Source organism: Cotesia glomerata, linkage group LG4 (assembly GCF_020080835.1).
Source record: "Cotesia glomerata isolate CgM1 linkage group LG4, MPM_Cglom_v2.3, whole genome shotgun sequence".
In the NCBI taxonomy this organism is placed as follows: Eukaryota; Metazoa; Arthropoda; class Insecta; order Hymenoptera; family Braconidae; genus Cotesia; species Cotesia glomerata.
In genome coordinates, this window is record NC_058161.1 from 18141439 (window position 1) to 18159174 (window position 17736).

At 30.4% G+C, this 17736-nt stretch overlaps 3 protein-coding genes across 3 annotated transcripts; 2 read left to right on the forward strand and 1 right to left on the reverse strand.

The window, feature by feature from the left end:
* The first annotated feature begins 8838 nt into the window (after window positions 1-8838).
* LOC123263910 lies at window positions 8839-12025 on the forward strand. The gene is made up of 4 exons (XM_044726955.1): window positions 8839-9034; window positions 9143-9307; window positions 9464-10658; window positions 11870-12025. The coding sequence occupies exons 1-4, from the start codon at window positions 8898-8900 to the stop codon at window positions 12023-12025; spliced, it is 1653 nt and encodes a 550-aa protein (XP_044582890.1). The 5' UTR covers window positions 8839-8897.
* Window positions 12026-12064: 39 nt separating this feature from the next.
* Window positions 12065-12555, reverse strand: LOC123263911. The gene is made up of 2 exons (XM_044726956.1): window positions 12345-12555; window positions 12065-12256 (listed from the first exon to the last, which is right to left on the reverse strand). The coding sequence occupies exons 1-2, from the start codon at window positions 12552-12554 to the stop codon at window positions 12065-12067; spliced, it is 402 nt and encodes a 133-aa protein (XP_044582891.1). The 5' UTR covers window position 12555.
* A 1954-nt stretch (window positions 12556-14509) lies between these two features.
* On the forward strand, window positions 14510-16861 carry LOC123262894 (apolipoprotein D-like). The gene is made up of 4 exons (XM_044725379.1): window positions 14510-14670; window positions 14745-14872; window positions 16398-16574; window positions 16642-16861. The coding sequence occupies exons 1-4, from the start codon at window positions 14563-14565 to the stop codon at window positions 16772-16774; spliced, it is 546 nt and encodes a 181-aa protein (XP_044581314.1). The 5' UTR covers window positions 14510-14562; the 3' UTR covers window positions 16775-16861.
* Window positions 16862-17736: the final 875 nt, after the last annotated feature.

A 17736-nucleotide genomic window follows, 5' to 3' on the forward strand; every position in this document is an offset into this window, starting at 1 on the left:
AGACTAATCATTACCGTAATTATTAAATTTACATCATGATTAAGCTATGATGCAGACAATAATTCTAAAACGGCTGCAACAGTAAAACTGTTTCATTAAACGAATTCTAAAAGGAGTAATATTGAGACTATTACCACTTTTGAGTAGTGGAAATTGAAGCTTATTAAAAGAGCTTTACGATGCATTTTACCGAATTTTGATATCTTCTCTCGATCAGTAATTATATCAAGTTGAAGTAGTAAAAACATAAATTTTTACGATTTTTAAAATTTCAAAATCCTGTCATTTCCAAATTACTCGCCCGATTAAGCTCATCTTCGAACTTAACCTTGGTCTTGATCGATAGATAAAGCATGTTGAGTTTGAGAAGAATCAGTTATAAATTAAAAACGCTATCGTGCTGACAAGCCGCGTTATATCGTATAAATATATATATATATATATATATATATATATATATATATATATATATATATATATATATATATATATATATATATATATATAAATTCATACATATATAAACTTTTGAACTATATACATTTTCTGACTCAGCTCGACAAACTGAGTCAGAAAACGACTAAATTTTTTCAAAGTTGCGCCATGAGGACGGCTGCAATAGTTAGATTTTTATAAAATCTACTAAAAATTAGGAAAACGGTTGACCCTAAAGGCCATCCCTGCAACTTCCCGCTAATTCCGTTAATACCTGGCCGCTTTTTTGAGCTCTTCGAGCTCAAAAGTACAATCTGTGTGTTGTTTTAAGCTCTCCGAGCTCAAAAAGATACCTTTTCTATGCTTTTGAGCTCTTTGAGCTCAAAAGTCTGATAGAAGTTTCATATAACACTATTTTTTGAATGTTCATACCGCAATAACTTTTGAATGAATGAACCGATTTTTACGCGGTTGGCGGCATTCTACGTAGTTTTTTAAGCCTTATAAATAATTTCTAAGTTTCAATTGGTCAAACTAGAAATTTCGGAGTAACTCTGAAAAAACACTTTTTTCGGTTTTCTTTCGTTCACGATATCTCTCGAACGAATTAACCGATTTTGACCGGATTGGCGGCGGTCGACGTGGTTTTTCAAGGTTGAGAGCTGATTAGTTAGCTGAAAAAAATTTTGAAACGTACTTGGTGTGCGTCGTTGTGTATTTCAATTTTTTTAAAGTCCTAGTAAATAGATTTTACGAATTTCATTAAAAGTAAAATATTTTGCAACCGCGCACACTAAATACGTTCCAAATTTTTTTTTTTAATTTTTAAATTTATAACACAATTTTTTTTATTTTCCGAAAATCATAAACAATCACATCGGTTACTTGGATTTTTTAATTTTTTTATTTTATATATTTTTGTAAAGAAAAAAACAAATTTTTTTTTCTTAATAGTCTTATGAACGTGGACTTGGCGCGATTTTTTACAGTGAAACTGTTTTTGTTCGAATTCTGGAATTCCCTACCACATAGTTTTTGAGAAATCATTGATAAACTAGTAAAGTAAACAAATAAAGTCATGCGTGGAAGTAAGTGAGCAATAGCCCGTAAGAGAGGCAACACTAGCGCGTGACCAAGACAGCAGTAGCATAAACCATAGGTTGGGAAAGAACTACCTTAAAGTTTTAATTTTGAGAATGGGACAGCCCAGGAGACTGTTATTTCGGTGGTTTACGAATTTATAGAAAAAAAACCAAAATTTATTTCATTTTAGTTTTCAATGCTCCAAATAGAAATGTTTTTTTACTTTCGTAATAAATTTTTTTTAGTAACAAAATAACAATTTTTCTAATAAAAAAATTGAGAATCACCCATATAAGTAAAAATAATGATTAAGGTGTCCTAAAAAAAAAAAAATTTGACAATATTGATTTGAAACACGATAAAAAAATTCAAATATTCATGATCACTCTTATAGTGTCAGTAATGAGGGCTTTTACCTTTTATTTCTTAATACTCCGACTACACTGATAGAAGGATTTGTTTATAGTTAAAAATATTTGTTAATATTTAACAAATCATTTATTAGAGACCACTTTTTAGTCCTTAACAAATATTTCTTAGTATTTAAAAAGATTTATTAATATTTAATAAATGAATAACTGATTTATTAAATACAAACAAATCATTTTAAATACTAAGAAATATTTGTTTGATACTAAAAAATGGTCTCTAATAAATGATTTGTTAACTATTAAAAAATATTTTTTTAATACAAATAAATCCTTCTATCAGTGTATCATTACTTATTGACGTCAGATGCCATAATTTAACATTCTATTCCCCACAATAATACTTTCATATCGTCTTGCTTACGTCAATCCCCACTATTCGATGCGGGAATTCCCATGCATTGCGTAGTAGCGACTGCTCAAATATCTGAGGTGCTCTTTAATATTTTCAGTCTTCTTGAAATTGTTACACGTGTTGTATCTTATAAAATAAAATTTTTATTTTATAAGGACTTTTTTATATAAAGAAACTTGTGCTAAGTCTTATAAAGAAGACTAATAAGTTATCGTAGCTGTTAATTAGAGAATGAAAATAAGTTTTACCGCTGCATTGATAGTGTTTTTATTAATTTCAAGTAAGTTTACAATTAATCCCGGAAAAAATTTTAAAGTTATAAAAAATTCATATTATTTCATTAAAATTATAAAATAAAAATAATAATAATATTTTTTTTTTTGTAACAAAAAATGAAGCGAACATTCTGGGGGTGCTTATTGTTTTTCAGGAAAATTGTGGGTGTGATACAATTATTATTATTATAATTTTTATTTTATAAAAATTTTAATGAAATAATATGAATTTTTCAGAACTTTGAAATTTTTTCCGATTACCGTTTACAATTTTTTAATTTTTTTTAAACTAATTTTCACCTTAAAAAAAATGTTTTTTAATAAAAATTTTTTTTCAGACCTCGATTGGGTGGCTGGTAAAGGAAGAGGTAGAGGTAGATCAGGTAAAGGCGGTTTGAGCAGTCTTGGAACATTTTTCCGCTGGATTGGTAAGTATTAAAAAAAATTTTTTTAATTAAATTTTATTTTTTTCAAATTTAAGAATTACATTGAATTTTTTAGGAGGAGGATTTTCAAGCGCGGCGCACACTTCTAGATCTTACTCACGTTTCTCGGGAAGATATGGGAGGGGAAGAAATTCTTCAGCTGTTTCTACAATAATTTCAAAACAATCGAACTATACAATCGCAGGATTATTAGTGTGCATTTTTTGGATACTTTAGTTTTTAATTTAAAATTAAAAAAATTTATAAATTATATTTATTTATAGATAAATAGTTAATAAAGTTACTTAGGAAAATTTAATTTTGTGTTTTATTACTTATGAGTCATTACAAAAAAATAGGATTCTATTAATAAGTTATTTGCTTTGAGATTGATGGTCTTATCTAAATAATCCAATAATGATAAAATGATAAGTTGGTTCATTTGTTAGTTTTAATCAGTAACAAAAATTAATTAAATACATATTTTTTTTTTTTTTTCAAATATTTTATAAAAATTTGAAAAAGCCCATTTGAAAGATCGATGAAAAATTTTTTTTTGGGGTCTACACGATTTTTTAAAACAGTGTTTCGTGTTAAAGCGAATAGAAAAAATTGAGGGTCGAGCTCAAAATACCGACCAAGCCCGAATTACTTACCATGTGTAATCCCGACTAGAAATTTCAGTGAGGCAGTGATTTGGCGCAAGTAAGGCATGCCGAATCCCAAACTTGCAGTAAGTGAGGCATCCAAACCAGGCCGAAGTTTGGGATGTAACGCAGTTGCGAGGCTCAGCCTAACTTGGCTTCCTGATTAGGTTGCAGTTTGGAAACCAAATTCGCAACGAAGAATCCAAATCTAATTCTTTCTTGATTTTTAGTTTTTTTATTATCAAGCGAAAATTAATAATAACAAATGCTTATTTTTTTATCTTCTTTTACTATTTTAAGTATAAATATTAAATTTAGGACTGAATTTTTTTAATATTTCATAAATAAAAAAAAAAATTCTTTGTTGCTTTAATTTAATAATATTTTTATTATTTAATTTTATTTTTTCTGTAATTTTTTTTTGTTTTTGGAGCGTTTTTTAATGTGAAGAGGTTTTTTTGATTAGTAGATTTGATAAGTCAAGGGGGAAGGAGATGATGGAGGAGTTAGATACACTAATCACACATAACACTTAACTTTACTTCACACTCGCCTTAATAGTAATTATAGACTCGAACACGGTACCCGACGCACGAGGGCCCTATACCATACCGCGACGCTACGCCGATGATGAGCGACCTCTTACTTCAAGATACTTATAAGGACAACCAATGTCCGGCTTGCCTAATTTAAAACAAATAAGATTCGAATTGGGCTAGCCTAAGTTCGGAAAGCCAAGTTCGCTCCAAACTAGCAAAACTCAGGTTATCGTTACTTGAAACCAGTTCGGCGTTCCCATGATATATCAGACTTCAGGAATCCATGAAACTTTCCTAGTTACGTTCAAATATGGCAAAATAATTTTTTATTCTTTCAGTTGAATAATGAAATATTTAAAAAAATGACTCAAATAAATTGATTTATCTGAGACAAATAATTCTTTTTTTCTGTGCACCACCGTCCATCTTACGGTAGAAAGCATTATATCTTTAATTATATCAGTATAAGCGCGGAAAAATTGCAGTATATCTTCGGTATTTTTACTGTAGAAATACCATTTTATTATTGTAAAATTATTGCACGCCTCATAGCGCGAAGCGCGTGAGGTTGTGCTTTATACTCGACTCGTCAAGGTCAAGCAATTTTGTGATCTTTATATGTCTCTATCACAACCATATTACACTTATACAATAATATAAGTAGATGTACACCGAGAAAACACTTAAATTAAACCATCTTTTACTTTCTAAAATCATTTCATATAGCTATTTTGAAAAAAAAAAAACGTTTTGAAAAAAATTTTACGTGGACGTCCGGATATCACCCCATTTTGGATGTACCAACGATTACTCTCAAACAAATTGATATTCAAGACCGGACTTTTTTTATTAGTTTTAGAATGCGATGAACTGGGTCCGTATTTCATATCAGTAGCCTAGTTTACGTATTTTTTTTTTTAAATTGAATTTTTATTAAAATTCATTACGATACAATCGTACAAAGACAAACAAATTTTTCTTATTTGTCACGTGAAAACTATGGCGCCACTTGATCAAGCTAGATTTTTTTAGATTGCGTGCGCCTATGACAAAAAAAAGGGCGCTGATATTTAAAAAAAAAAAAAAATACTCTGTAAGAAATTACTTAATTATAATTTTTTTTTTTTTTAATTAATTACACAATTTTTTTTTCTTAAAAAATGGATGAGCGTTATGAGGCGTGCACTTTTGGATTTTCCAAACTTTAGTAATATTATAGTTAATACATAGATTTTTTACGGTAAAAGTTCTAGAGTTTTACGGTAATTTTATCGTATTATTTCTGAACTTTGCAGCAAAAGTACGGTAAAAATGCTGTATAACTAGAGTAAAAAAATTGGCCAAAATAAACACAGAAATACCGTATTATTTCAGAATTATAACAGTAAATTTATGGTAAACGCATTAATACCGAAAATTTACGGTATTTCAAAAACCGCGAGGGATAAGGGCGTACTACGTATCCCGAAAAAAATACCCTTGAAAAGGCATAAGGGCGTATAAAAAATTTTTTTTCCGGCAGTCGAGGTAGTTATGCTTGAAATGTTTTAGATGTTTTAAGCACAACTACGTCGATTCCCGAAAAAAATTTTTTGGTACGCCCTTATGGCACCCGGGTGCCATAAGGGCGTATAATAGGCTGATACGCCCTTATGGCATTTGTAACGCGATATATTTTTGTTCTTTCTTATTTTTCATAATAAAGTACTGGAACCATGATGGCAGTTGAGAGCGAAATAATTTCAAACCAACCAAGGAACGGGATGAATTCTATTACCCATGTTCCACTCATTGGAGAACTGAATTCTCATCAGTAAGGTAAAAGCCCCAATAGATGATCACGTACCAGTATATGATCACTCCATGTATTTATATATCTATATTCACAAATATAGGTATACAAATACATGGAGTGATCATATACTGGTACATGATCATCTATTGGGGCTTTTACCTTACCAGGATATAGAAGTTGTGCCTGACAGTTACGAAATATCTTGAAATTACAAGAGTCAAGGATCGAACAAGTAAGTTATTATAAAAAGTATATTATTAGTCTTAGTCGTTAAAATTGACTAATATTTTGTATTTGTTCTTTTAGCGTACAGACTTTTGGTATCTATACTCGCAGTCCAAATCCATCAGTAAATGTTATTAGAAGAGCACGACAATTAGCCCTAGAAAAGGGTCTCGCAATATCAAATTTTGTAAAATTTGATAATAATTGTTATTTAGATAGATGTGTATGCTTATAAGTGTTGTAAATTTACGGAGGACTTAAAAATTTTTGTTCCCAAAAGAAATTATAATAAATACATTGAATCTCTAGCTGGTATTTTAAATACTATTTTACTATCATCTTTTTTTTCCCTAAATAATAATTAAAAAAAGTTTAGAAAATCCAAAAGTGCACGACTCATAATGCTCATTTAATTAGGAAATATTAAAAAAAAAAAAAAAAAAAAAAAAAAAGATAAGTCGTTCAAAATTAGTTGCCGAAAAAACAGCTGTACTAGGAAGATAGTGCACAGGCACCCCTGGTGGAATAAATGAACATAATATGCATAGATATATCACCATCCATGTAAATTTTACATGGGTATATATAGATATACAGTAGGGTGAGCCAAAAAAACTAACCTATCGAATTTAAATTTAAAATTTTCTTTTTTTAAATTCTTTAGGAGAATTGTAGGTCACCGAATGCGAATGGTTAGGTAATTCAGTATCATTAATGTACAATTAACGAAATAAAAAAGCCAGAAGACTGTATATTAGGGTAAGCCAAAAAAACTAACCTATCGAATTTATGGGTTAAATGAACCTATATATCGAAAAAAAAACTTCCCTGCAAGGCAGGATTTTTAGCTCAATTTTGAAAGGTGTCGGTGAGCATTCAAAGTTTCCCATTTAAATAACACGTAAAAAAATCTTTTTTCATTAAAAATAATATAACTTTTGAACCGCTTGAGATAAAAATTTTTTGACGGCGGATTCTTGAAGGGCATTAAATTTCCTACAAAATCGTGCCTGGTTTCATTTTTTAAAGTCAAAAATTCATATATTTACTGGTCATGAAAATTGAGCAAAAAATCAAAATAAGCAATTTTAGGCATTTATTGTTAGAAATTTTTATATTTAAGGAAGTAAATTACTTTGAAACGAGATAAGTAGGAGGGGGGGGGGGATATACAAGTATTATTTGTGTAAAAGCGTGGTTTAAAGCTCCGTGTCCGATAAGCGCTCCAGCTCAAGACTTAGATTTCTTGAAAAAGTTCATTAACTATAAAAATATTAATAAAAAAATTTCGAATGCTACTGTATCAACATTTTTGCGACATTTATGGTATCTGACAGAAAAAATTGCTGCTATGTCATTTTTCGAGTTTAGTATTAGTTTATAAGTTGAAAAAAAATTGTGAACGCGATTAAAAAGGAAGAGAACACAATTTATGAAGAAAGAATAATATTATCTAAAAATTACCTCGACACGATTTCTTCCAAGGACATCAGTGATTTTATCACAAATTTTGTTCTCTTCCTTTTTAATCGCGTTTACAATTTTTTTTTTCAACTTATAAACTAATACTAAACTCGAAAAATTACATAGCAGCAAGTTTTTCTGTCAGATACCATAAATGTCGCGAAAATTTTGATACAGTAGAAATTTTTTTATTAATATTTTTATAATTAACTTTTTCAAGAAATCTAAGTCTTGAGCTGGAGCGCTTATCGGACAAGGAGCTTTAAACCAAGCTTTTACACAAATAATACTTGTATACCCTCCCCCCCCCCCAACTTATCTCGTTTCAAAGTAATTTATTTCCTTAAATATAAAAATTTCTAACAATAAATGCCTAAAATTGCTTATTTTGATTTTTTGCTCAATTTTCATGACCAGTAAATATATGAATATTTGACTTTAAAAAGTGAAACCAGGCACGATTTTGTAGGAAATTTAATGCCCTTCAAGAATCCGCCATCAAAAAATTTTTATCTCAAGCGGTTCAAAAGTTATATTATTTTTAATGAAAAAAGATTTTTTTACGTGTTATTTAAATGGGAAACTTTGAATGCTCACCGACACTTTTCAAAATTGAGCTAAAAATCCTGCTTTGCAGGGAAGTTTTTTTTTCGATATATAAGTTCATTTTAACCCATAAATTCGATAGGTTAGTTTTTTTGGCTCACCCTAATATACAGTCTTCTGGCTTTTTTATTTTGTTAATTGTACATTAATGATACTGAATTACCTAACCATTCGCATTCGGTGACCTACAATTCTCCTAAAGAATTAAAAAAAAAAAAAATTTAACTTAATTGATGCATTTTTTTGCAAAATATAGTGTTTTCAGAGTTTCATACATGACGGACAGGAAAATTTTTTGACCAATTTTGATGTTTTTTTCCGTTTCTAGTGCACTGAATCAATTTTTGAAGTGTCAAATTAATCTCCATTAAATTATCTTGACAATAGTATGCAAAATATCTTGATTTCGTGAACTAACAAAACTATAATAATGAAAATAGTTGCCAAATTGAGGCGAAAAAAATTTTTCGATCGTATTCGCTGGGTGCGTAAGGCATAGTGGGGGACACAAAAGTGATGTCAGCGCTCGCTGCGGACAATACAGAACTACGGGTGGCTCTTTATTATCTATGACCATAACAATAACACGTGTGTCAGTTTAATTAAATAAATAAAATAAAATGGGTCATCAAAGTTGTTGTGTAGTCGATTGCAAAAATACTAGTAGGAATAGTAATTGTAAATTTTATAAGTTTCCGGTTGCCAAGTGGAAATTAAATCAGCGAAAAAAATGGATAACTGCTGTTAAAAGGCAAAAGTAAGTATTACTATAACCTACAACCGTATTCTATAGAATAATGTCATATACATGTGTATGTCGTGTAAGAAAACGGAGTAATAATTTAATTAATATTTTTTTGTAAAGTATTGATGGATCGTTATGGTCTCCAAAACCTATGGATGTTATATGCAGTGAACACTTCATTGGTGGTGAAAAATCAGATGTTGAATCAAGTCCTAATTACGCTCCAACTATTTTTCCATCAGTTTATAGAAGACGTAAAGTCAACGAATCCACAGTTTTGAGTAGGTACGTAAAAAAATTAAGTTTTGATTAAAATATTTAGATTAATAGAAATAATCGACTAAAAAATGTAGACATATTATTTGATATAGTTAATGATTTAGCAATACCTCTTTTATTTAATTTAATTTTTATTTATATTATCGTAATTTATTTATTTAGACACAAACGCTTCATGGACAGGAGAATAATAAAAAAGTCAACGGCTGAGATAGATCCGGTGATGAATATTACAGAACCGTCTGAAATAACTGATCAACCTAATACATCCATGAATCAAACGATGGATCAAGCCTGTGAAGCGAATATATATTTTACCTCCAATGTATCATCAAAAACATTTATTTGTAATCGTTATGTAAGCAGTAACAAATGTGATGCTGAGACACAAACAGATATTCTAGAATCGTCGACGTCAAATATCATTACAAATAAAAAATTAGTTAACAAGGAGTGTGGTACACCTCATAGAACGTTTGCTGACCAAGAAACTCAAATAACCAACACGTTTCAAGGATTTTCATCAGTTCAAAAAAAAGAGCAACTCATTGATCTTGCTGGTGTAACATTTGATAATTTTAATTTTTTATTAGACAGAACAAAGCCGCCTAAAAAATGTACCGTTGCTTACAAAGATAGACTGTTTATATTTTTAATGAAATTAAAAACAGGACTTACTTTTTCGGCTCTTGGCGTACTATTTAACGTTCATAAAACAACGGTTTCAAGAATTTTTTTCGATATATTGGAACAATTAGTTAGTACGACCGCTAATTTAGTATTTTGGCCGGATATTGATGTTGTTCAAGCAACGATGCCTGAGTGTTTTCATCCTAATTACAGTGATACTCGGGTTATCATTGATTGTACTGAATTTAATATTGAAATTCCTGCTAATGTTGATCATCGGGTTTATTGTTACTCACATTATAAAAAAAACTTTACTGCGAAGGTTCTCATAGGTATTACTCCGGGAGGATTTATTTGCTTGAAATCAAAAGTAGCTGGTGGTCGTAAATCTGACTCTCAAATGACAATTGAATCAGGTTTATTAGACCTTCTCGAAGATGGTGACATTGTTTTGGCAGATAAAGGTTTTCCGGAAATTAAAACAGTTATCGATGCAAGTGGAAAAAAATTAAAAATCGTTATGCCACCTTTTTTAGAGAAAAAATCTGAATTTACAATACAAGAGACTCAACAAACTTACAGCATAGCAAAAGTAAGAATTCATGTTGAACGGATAATGCAACGATTAAGACTTTATCAAGTATTAAATAAATTTCCTGAAAATATATTTCATTGTGTAGATGACATCATACATATATGCTGTGTTTTGGTAAATTTACAACCACCTGTAATTTCCAACAAAAAAAATGAAGAATATAATTAATTGTACAAAATAATTGATGTTTTTTAATGAATTGATTAATTTATTTATTTTTTTGTTCCATGTACTAACATTGCAATTGAATAAAATATTTAAATAAATATTCTTAAACGTACAATAAACATTAATGAATAATTTTAAACTTTAAGTAACACGTAATAAAGCTTTGCTTTTTATATAATATTAATATTTATATATATTGAATAATATTAAGTATAACATCTTATTAATTAAAATATAATCATTCCGATGGATTAATAATGTTTTTTCCGGTAAAAACCCGCACTGGAGAGATCTCATTACCATTATTGTTATCAACGGAAATTTCATTTTCAGCACAACTGTCAGTATTAGATGTATCAATGTTTTCATCATTTTCTGTGTTTGATTCTTTAGTCATTTCCATATAAAGAGCTGGTAAATAATGTTGAAAATAAAAAGTTTCACTTTTTGAAATTACTTTCTTCAAGAAATCCTCATCACGAAGCACTTGTATTAAACAGCAACCATCTGGTATTGGTGAATATATAAAAAGATCACAAACATTCATCCCACTCACATACAATTGTATTTGAACTTGAGTATAGTAACAATCAGACTTTTTTAGTTCCCAGGTGCCATTAATAAGTTCTAAATATTTGACATTGCACGAATTATCAGATATATTTATCACAAGTTTATCCTTACATAAAATGGGACATTTAAACTCAACTAGTTTAGAGATACATCCATCCTCTACAACTACTCCATCAAGGCTCGCGCAAAGCCAAGGCTGAAATTTGCAAACTATGATACCAACACGTTTTACAATATAGTTATTAACTCTTTCATATTCTTCTCTTGCAAGAGATTCATTATTTAATCCATACCTAGTAGAAACGCAATCAATTTTTTTTGGATGTAATATCTCTGACACTAGACTTTCAATAGTTTTAGTTGTTCTTACTTTAATACTGTGCACGTTTTTACTAGCAGACAATCTTAGTTGTCTAGCGGCGTACCATTCAGCACAAGTAGATTGTCCCAAAGTTTCACAGCATAATTTGATAATATCTTTTTCGGACATTTCAATTTTTTCTAGATAAAATTTTTTTAACTTAGGGTCTAAATTACAATTCGTTTTATATTGCGTATTTTCATCACAATAAATTAGAAAAGTAATTGCACATTGTTCACAGTCTTCTTTTTCTAAATTAATTTCAACTTGTTGTAATAATGAGTCCATGACTCTTTTGACCGTATGTATATTAGTATTTTCAGCTTTTGCTACCATCACTTGTTTTAAAGGAGATTCCTCTGACAGTTTAGAAATGTCTATTTCCGGAGCCTCATAACATTTTCCTCTTTTTCGGGGAAACATTTCTTCAAATTGTTTACCCTTTGCATATTTGTTTTTTTGCAAACTGTCGGGCACTAGGTTTGCCCCAAACTTGTTCATGACTCGTTTTTGATGCACTCTCTTCATTATTAATGTAATAAATCAATGCTGCGACATGTTTGCATTTCTTGCTCTGATTGTAAACACAATCACACTTGACATCTGTCACAAATCGTGTCTCATTAATCTGAAATATTAAAACAATTAAAATAAAGTTTATAACAATACAAACAATGATAATTGTTGTATGTAAGTAATATAAAAATTGTTATTACATTCAATGATGTTGTGTAAGGCGTTGAATTGACTGATGCTTGTCGAATGACGCGCGATTTAATTAAATAACTTTGGTTTAATTTTCGATGTTCTTCAACATCTCTCACGTGCTCAGCCAAAACTAAATTTTTACCCTTTATCAGAGTCTGTGGTTGAAAAATAATATTATGTGTGATAGATTGAAAACCCGTTCTTAACACTAATTCCATTTTTTATCTGCAAAATTAAATAAAAAAAATTAAAATTTAAGATACATTCGTAAAAATATAATTAGGTTAAATAGAGCTATTTGTTATTTTATATATTATTTTAGAGTTTTTTATAATATTAATAATGATTTTTTATTCTATATTAATTTACAATAAACATCTTGACAGATGTCTTAACCTAATTCACTTATTGAGACTTGTTTTAGTTGTTGTATTTATTTTACTTACTGTTTTTAGCTGACCCACGGAAAAATTTTTAATTTAATATTCACTCTGTGTAATATATCACATTTCACATTGAAAATAAATTTTTTTCAATTTGATTTTATTTTTTCAATAACTATTTGACATCCAATACATGTTTATTTTCTCAAAAGAGCCACCGTAAGTTGTATCGTTAGATGGCGCTGGAGTCACGCACCCAGCGAATAACACTCTCTGATGCTTCGCATCATAAGTCGTGCAATAATAATTAATAGTTCAAAAATTATAAATGGAAATGATAACTTAAATGTTAGTAGTTATTAAACGCATAGTCAATCTCCACTAACTGCGAAAAGGAGAAGGGGAACTAGACCGCTCTAGACTCGGGAGTGGGGAGCGCTTGTTTGTCATTCAAGCGTTGACTGACGTCCAGTCAACATCTATAAAATCTGTATTCTCGTTAATAATTCGGCCATTTTATTTAAAATTCCAGGTAAAGAAGGTTGTGGATATTTCTGAAGACTTCTCGCAATTATTTATCATAATGGTCGTTTTTTTAATTTCCCGCTAAGAAAATTGAAAATTTTCAAAAATCGGGAAATTATTGGTTTTACCCCGTTTTTTGAAAATCGAGTTTCCATCAGATCTCGACGTTTTGAGGTCCTAGGAAGCTTTCCTGACTATTCCCGCGAGGGTGTCACTATGTCTGTATGTATGTGTGTGTGTGTGTGTGTGTGTGTGTGTGTGTGTGTGTAAGTATGTAAACCTTTTATAACTTTTGAACGGTTGAACCGATTTCATCGCGGTTGGTGCCATTCGAAAGGGCTTCGCCAAACTTAGATTTTCTGTTAATTTGAACCGATTCAGACCGATAGATTTTGAGAAATTTGGAGAAATCTAAAAAAAAGTAGGAAAAAAAATTTTTTCTGAAGTGGTTTTTTTGGGATAACTTTTAAACGGCTCAACCGATCGATTCCAAAAACTAATCAGCTCTCAACCTTGAAAAACCACGTCGATCGCCGCCAATTCGGTCAAAATCGGTTGATTCGTTCGAGAGATATCGCGAACGAAAGAAAACCGAAAAAAGTGTTTTTTTAGAGTTACTCCGAAATTTCTAGTTTGACCAATTGAAACTTAGAAATTATCTATAAGGCTTAAAAAACTACGTAGAATGCCGCCAACGCGTAAAAATCGGTTCATTCATTCAAAAGTTATTGCGGTATAAACATTCAAAAAATAGTGTTTTATTAAACTTCTATCAGACTTTTGAGCTCAAAGAGCTCAAAAGCATAAAAAAGGTATCTTTTTGAGCTCGGAGAGCTTAAAACAATACACAGATTGTACTTTTGAGCTCGAAGAGCTCAAAAAAGCGGCCAGGTATTAACGGAATTAGCGGGAAGTTGCAGGGATGGCCTTTAGGGTCAACCGTTTTCCTAATTTTTTTTTTTTAATTTAATGAACATAAATTTTTGTGTGACCTTTACTGATATTAAAAATTCCATGTAAGTGGTCCAATGCCTGTAATTTTATTTGAAAATTTCGCGATAAAACAAATAATTACTGTGTTACTATTTTTTTCCTTATTTTGAGAAAAAATCAGACTCAAACATTGACTTAAAATTTCCCAGACTTTACTCACCTGTTGATGTAATCATTGATTAAAATTTTTAATGTTTGCACGAAAGTATTACAATATACCAAAAATATCAGAGACTCGTTATCGGGAAATCGTATAAAAAGCACGCAGAAACAACAAATTTTATCAGAGAAGAATATATTACCGAAGAATAATTATTTTTTTACAATGTTGTTCATCACTGTAATATCTCTGCTAGTAGCTGGAACTTCCGCTGGAACTTTGCAACCAGGTCCGTGTCCTAATATCACTGGAGTTAATTTTGATATGAATCGAGTAAGCATTTAAGTTGTCTTTTATTACTTTAAAATTGTCTCTATCGATAAGTATTAATTTAAGTTTTTGTATAGTTCGTAGGAAAATGGCGCGAGTACGCATCTACAGATGATGTATACCATAATACTCTGCGGTGCGTAACGCATTTTTGGGATCCTCCAGTTAACGGTGTGTCAAATGTATTTTCTACTGGAATTACAAGGTAGTTAATCAAATGTTCTACTTGTCTATTTCCTTTTACACAGAAAAAAAGGTTCATTTGAGCCAAGAAAATATTTTTCTTCCTAATTATTTTCTTGAGCGAAACAAAAATTTTTTTTTGACAAGAAATTCAACTTATTCCAACAAAATTAATTCTCTTGCTTTAAGAAATACGTATCTTGATCCAAGAAAATTTATTTAAGTCAAGAAAATCTTGTTGTTTTGAGAAAATTCAGTCTCTTGCTCCAAAAAATTTAGTTCTGTAATGTATAATTGCACGGTAAAATAATATAAAATGGGTATCAAATATTCAAGAGAAAAATTTCCTCAAGGTGAGAAAATTTTTTTCTCAGCTGAAGTAGGTGGCGCTGCTTCCCTAAAGTATCTAAAAATCTTGATCAAATATGAAAATTTATTGTATCAAGTATTTATGATAATTTGAATAAAGAAAAAATTACTTCCAGCAAGAATAGAATTTAAAGATATAGAAAAATTTTTACTTCGGCCAACACACCTCGGTCTTCCTTCAGGCACCCGAAAATTTTCTTGAGCCAAGAATTTTTTTTTCCAGGAAAGAAATTTGTCTTTCTGTACACAGAAAAAACGGTTCACTTGAGCCAAGAAAATATTTTTCTTCCTAATTAGTTTGTTGAGTGAAAAAAAATTTTTTTTGACACAAGAAATTTCACTCATTCCAACAAAATTAATTCTCTTTCTTTAAGAAATAAGTATCTTGATCCAAGAAAATTTATTTAAGTCAAGAGAATCTGGTTGTTTTGGGAAAATTCTGCCTCTTGCTCCAAAAAATTTAGTTCTTGATACACGGAAAAAAGAAAACTCGAAAAATTACAGTATACAATGCAACGTCGCGCTTCGTGATGAAAACTGGAAAAATTACAGTTTCTAATGTAATTATTACAGATTTTATAAAAATTACATTGTAGAATGTAATATTTACATTGAAAGCTCTGAATATTAAATTAAAAAATTGAATTTAGAAAAATGTTATTTCAAACTGTAATTTTTCTAGCGCTGCTTCCCTAAAGTATCTAAAAATCTTGATCAAGTATAGAAATTTATTGTATCAAGTATTTATGATAATTTGAATTGAGAAAAAATAACTTCCACCAAGAAAAGAATTTCAAGAAATAGTATATTTCTTACCTAGGGCAGGAAAATAAGAAATGTCTCAGATCACATGTAATTGTTGACTGAGGCGAAGCCGAGGTCGACAAACATGTGATCTGAGGCTTTCTTATTTCCTGCCCGTGGTGAGAATACTATTTTTCTCCTCGACGGAGGCGGAAAGCGGCATTTTCATTTAGCGCAGCGGGCAGAAAATTGACGCTTTCCGCCCGGAGGGGAGAAAAAATTTTTTCATCGGCCAACACAACTTCGATCTTCCTTCAAGCATTCGAAAATTTACTTGAGCCAAGAATTTTGTTCTCCAGTCAAGAAATTTTTCTTTCTGTCCAATCATAAAAGTAAAATTGTTCCTTTTTTTTTTTCAAATTTTAATAATGAAGTACCGGTCTGCTAGATGAAGTTGAGAGTCAAGCTTACCTGAGCAAGCCAGACAATGGTATACATATGACCACCGTAATACCGATGATTGGAACTCAGAGCATTGAATTCTGGGACTTGGAAGATATCTATGATAATGATTCGATATGTTGGTCTTGTAAAGAAGTGGGATCTTACAAGTAAGTCTTTTACTTTAATGAAGATACTATTGGTAGTAATAATTATTGAACTTTACAATTTTTTTAGTCTGCAGACAATTACTATATGGACTCGCAGGAATATTCCAAGAGGAGATGTCATTGGAAGAGCGCGACAATTAGCCGGTCAAAGAGGTTTAGCAGCAGCCCATTTCGGGTTTTACTTTAACCCTTGTAATTAATTCATTTATGTGTTCAAATATTCGATAAAGGACTTATTGATAATTTTGTAACATGTTAAACGATAAATAATAATTACCTTGAATCTTTAACTTTGGTATTTTAATTAACCTTCTGCTTATTTAAATAAGCAGTATTGATAGTTTAGAAATTGTAAATTGTAGTAATAACACTGAAGTTAGCAGTCACGGAACGCTGAGTGAGATCCCCACTCGCTGGAAGGCGGAGAGGGGGGACTAGGCCGCTCTAGACTCGAGAGTGGGGAGCGCTCGACAGTCATTCAAGCGTCGACTGAAGTCCAGTCAACATCTATTATTTAATTAACCTTCCGCTTAAATTTTAAGAATTTTTCTGTACGTATTTGAACAGCATGTAAAAAAATTTCAAATTTTTATTTTAAAGTTACCGAAGAGCACTTTCATATTTTTACGATAAGATTATGATTAATTATAGGTAAGAACTTTCGAGCAGTGAAAAAGAAATAAGGGGCATTCCATAGTGACTGGTCGGACATTTGACTCTGGAATTCGATCAATTATAAGCTATAATTATGTGACTGAAACTTATACTATCGTAAAATTTATCTTATAATATAGAAGAATAACTAACTAACAACATTCCTTTGTTAAAAACCTTGATTACTTTTTAAGTTTCTCGTAATTATCATTCGACTGAGTGTGACTGGTGGGACTAAGAAAAATCCTTCTATCTTACCAAAGGTATACTTAAAGTCCAATTTCAGTTCGACCACTAAACTTTTTAAAAATACTTCCCTCTCAATACAAAATTTATCCTACAAACATTCAATATTATGAAGAATTAGACTGATTACCTACGTAGAAACAATTTAAAAAAATTTTTTTATTGTGACTGGTGGGACAGGCATTTGTGACTGGTGGGACAAGTACAAAATTTGTACATCAAGTTGTTTATTAAAAAAACTTGTATATTATTTCAACCTTAG

Bases quoted from the DNA above. Each gene is read 5' to 3' on its own strand.
- LOC123263910 (XM_044726955.1), top strand. From the start codon at position 8,898: ATGGGTCATCAAAGTTGTTGTGTAGTCGATTGCAAAAATACTAGTAGG. The intron at 9,035-9,142 runs GTAAGTATTACT...TTTTTTGTAAAG, and splicing joins ACTGCTGTTAAAAGGCAAAA to TATTGATGGATCGTTATGGT. The intron at 10,659-11,869 runs GTAATTTCCAAC...CATTGTTCACAG, and splicing joins TGGTAAATTTACAACCACCT to TCTTCTTTTTCTAAATTAAT.
- LOC123263911 (XM_044726956.1), bottom strand. From the start codon at position 12,554: ATGGAATTAGTGTTAAGAACGGGTTTTCAATCTATCACACATAATATT. The intron at 12,257-12,344 runs GTAATAACAATT...TTAATATTTCAG, and splicing joins CTTACACAACATCATTGAAT to ATTAATGAGACACGATTTGT.
- LOC123262894 (XM_044725379.1), top strand. From the start codon at position 14,563: ATGTTGTTCATCACTGTAATATCTCTGCTAGTAGCTGGAACTTCCGCT. The intron at 14,671-14,744 runs GTAAGCATTTAA...GTTTTTGTATAG, and splicing joins TTAATTTTGATATGAATCGA to TTCGTAGGAAAATGGCGCGA. The intron at 16,575-16,641 runs GTAAGTCTTTTA...CAATTTTTTTAG, and splicing joins AAAGAAGTGGGATCTTACAA to TCTGCAGACAATTACTATAT.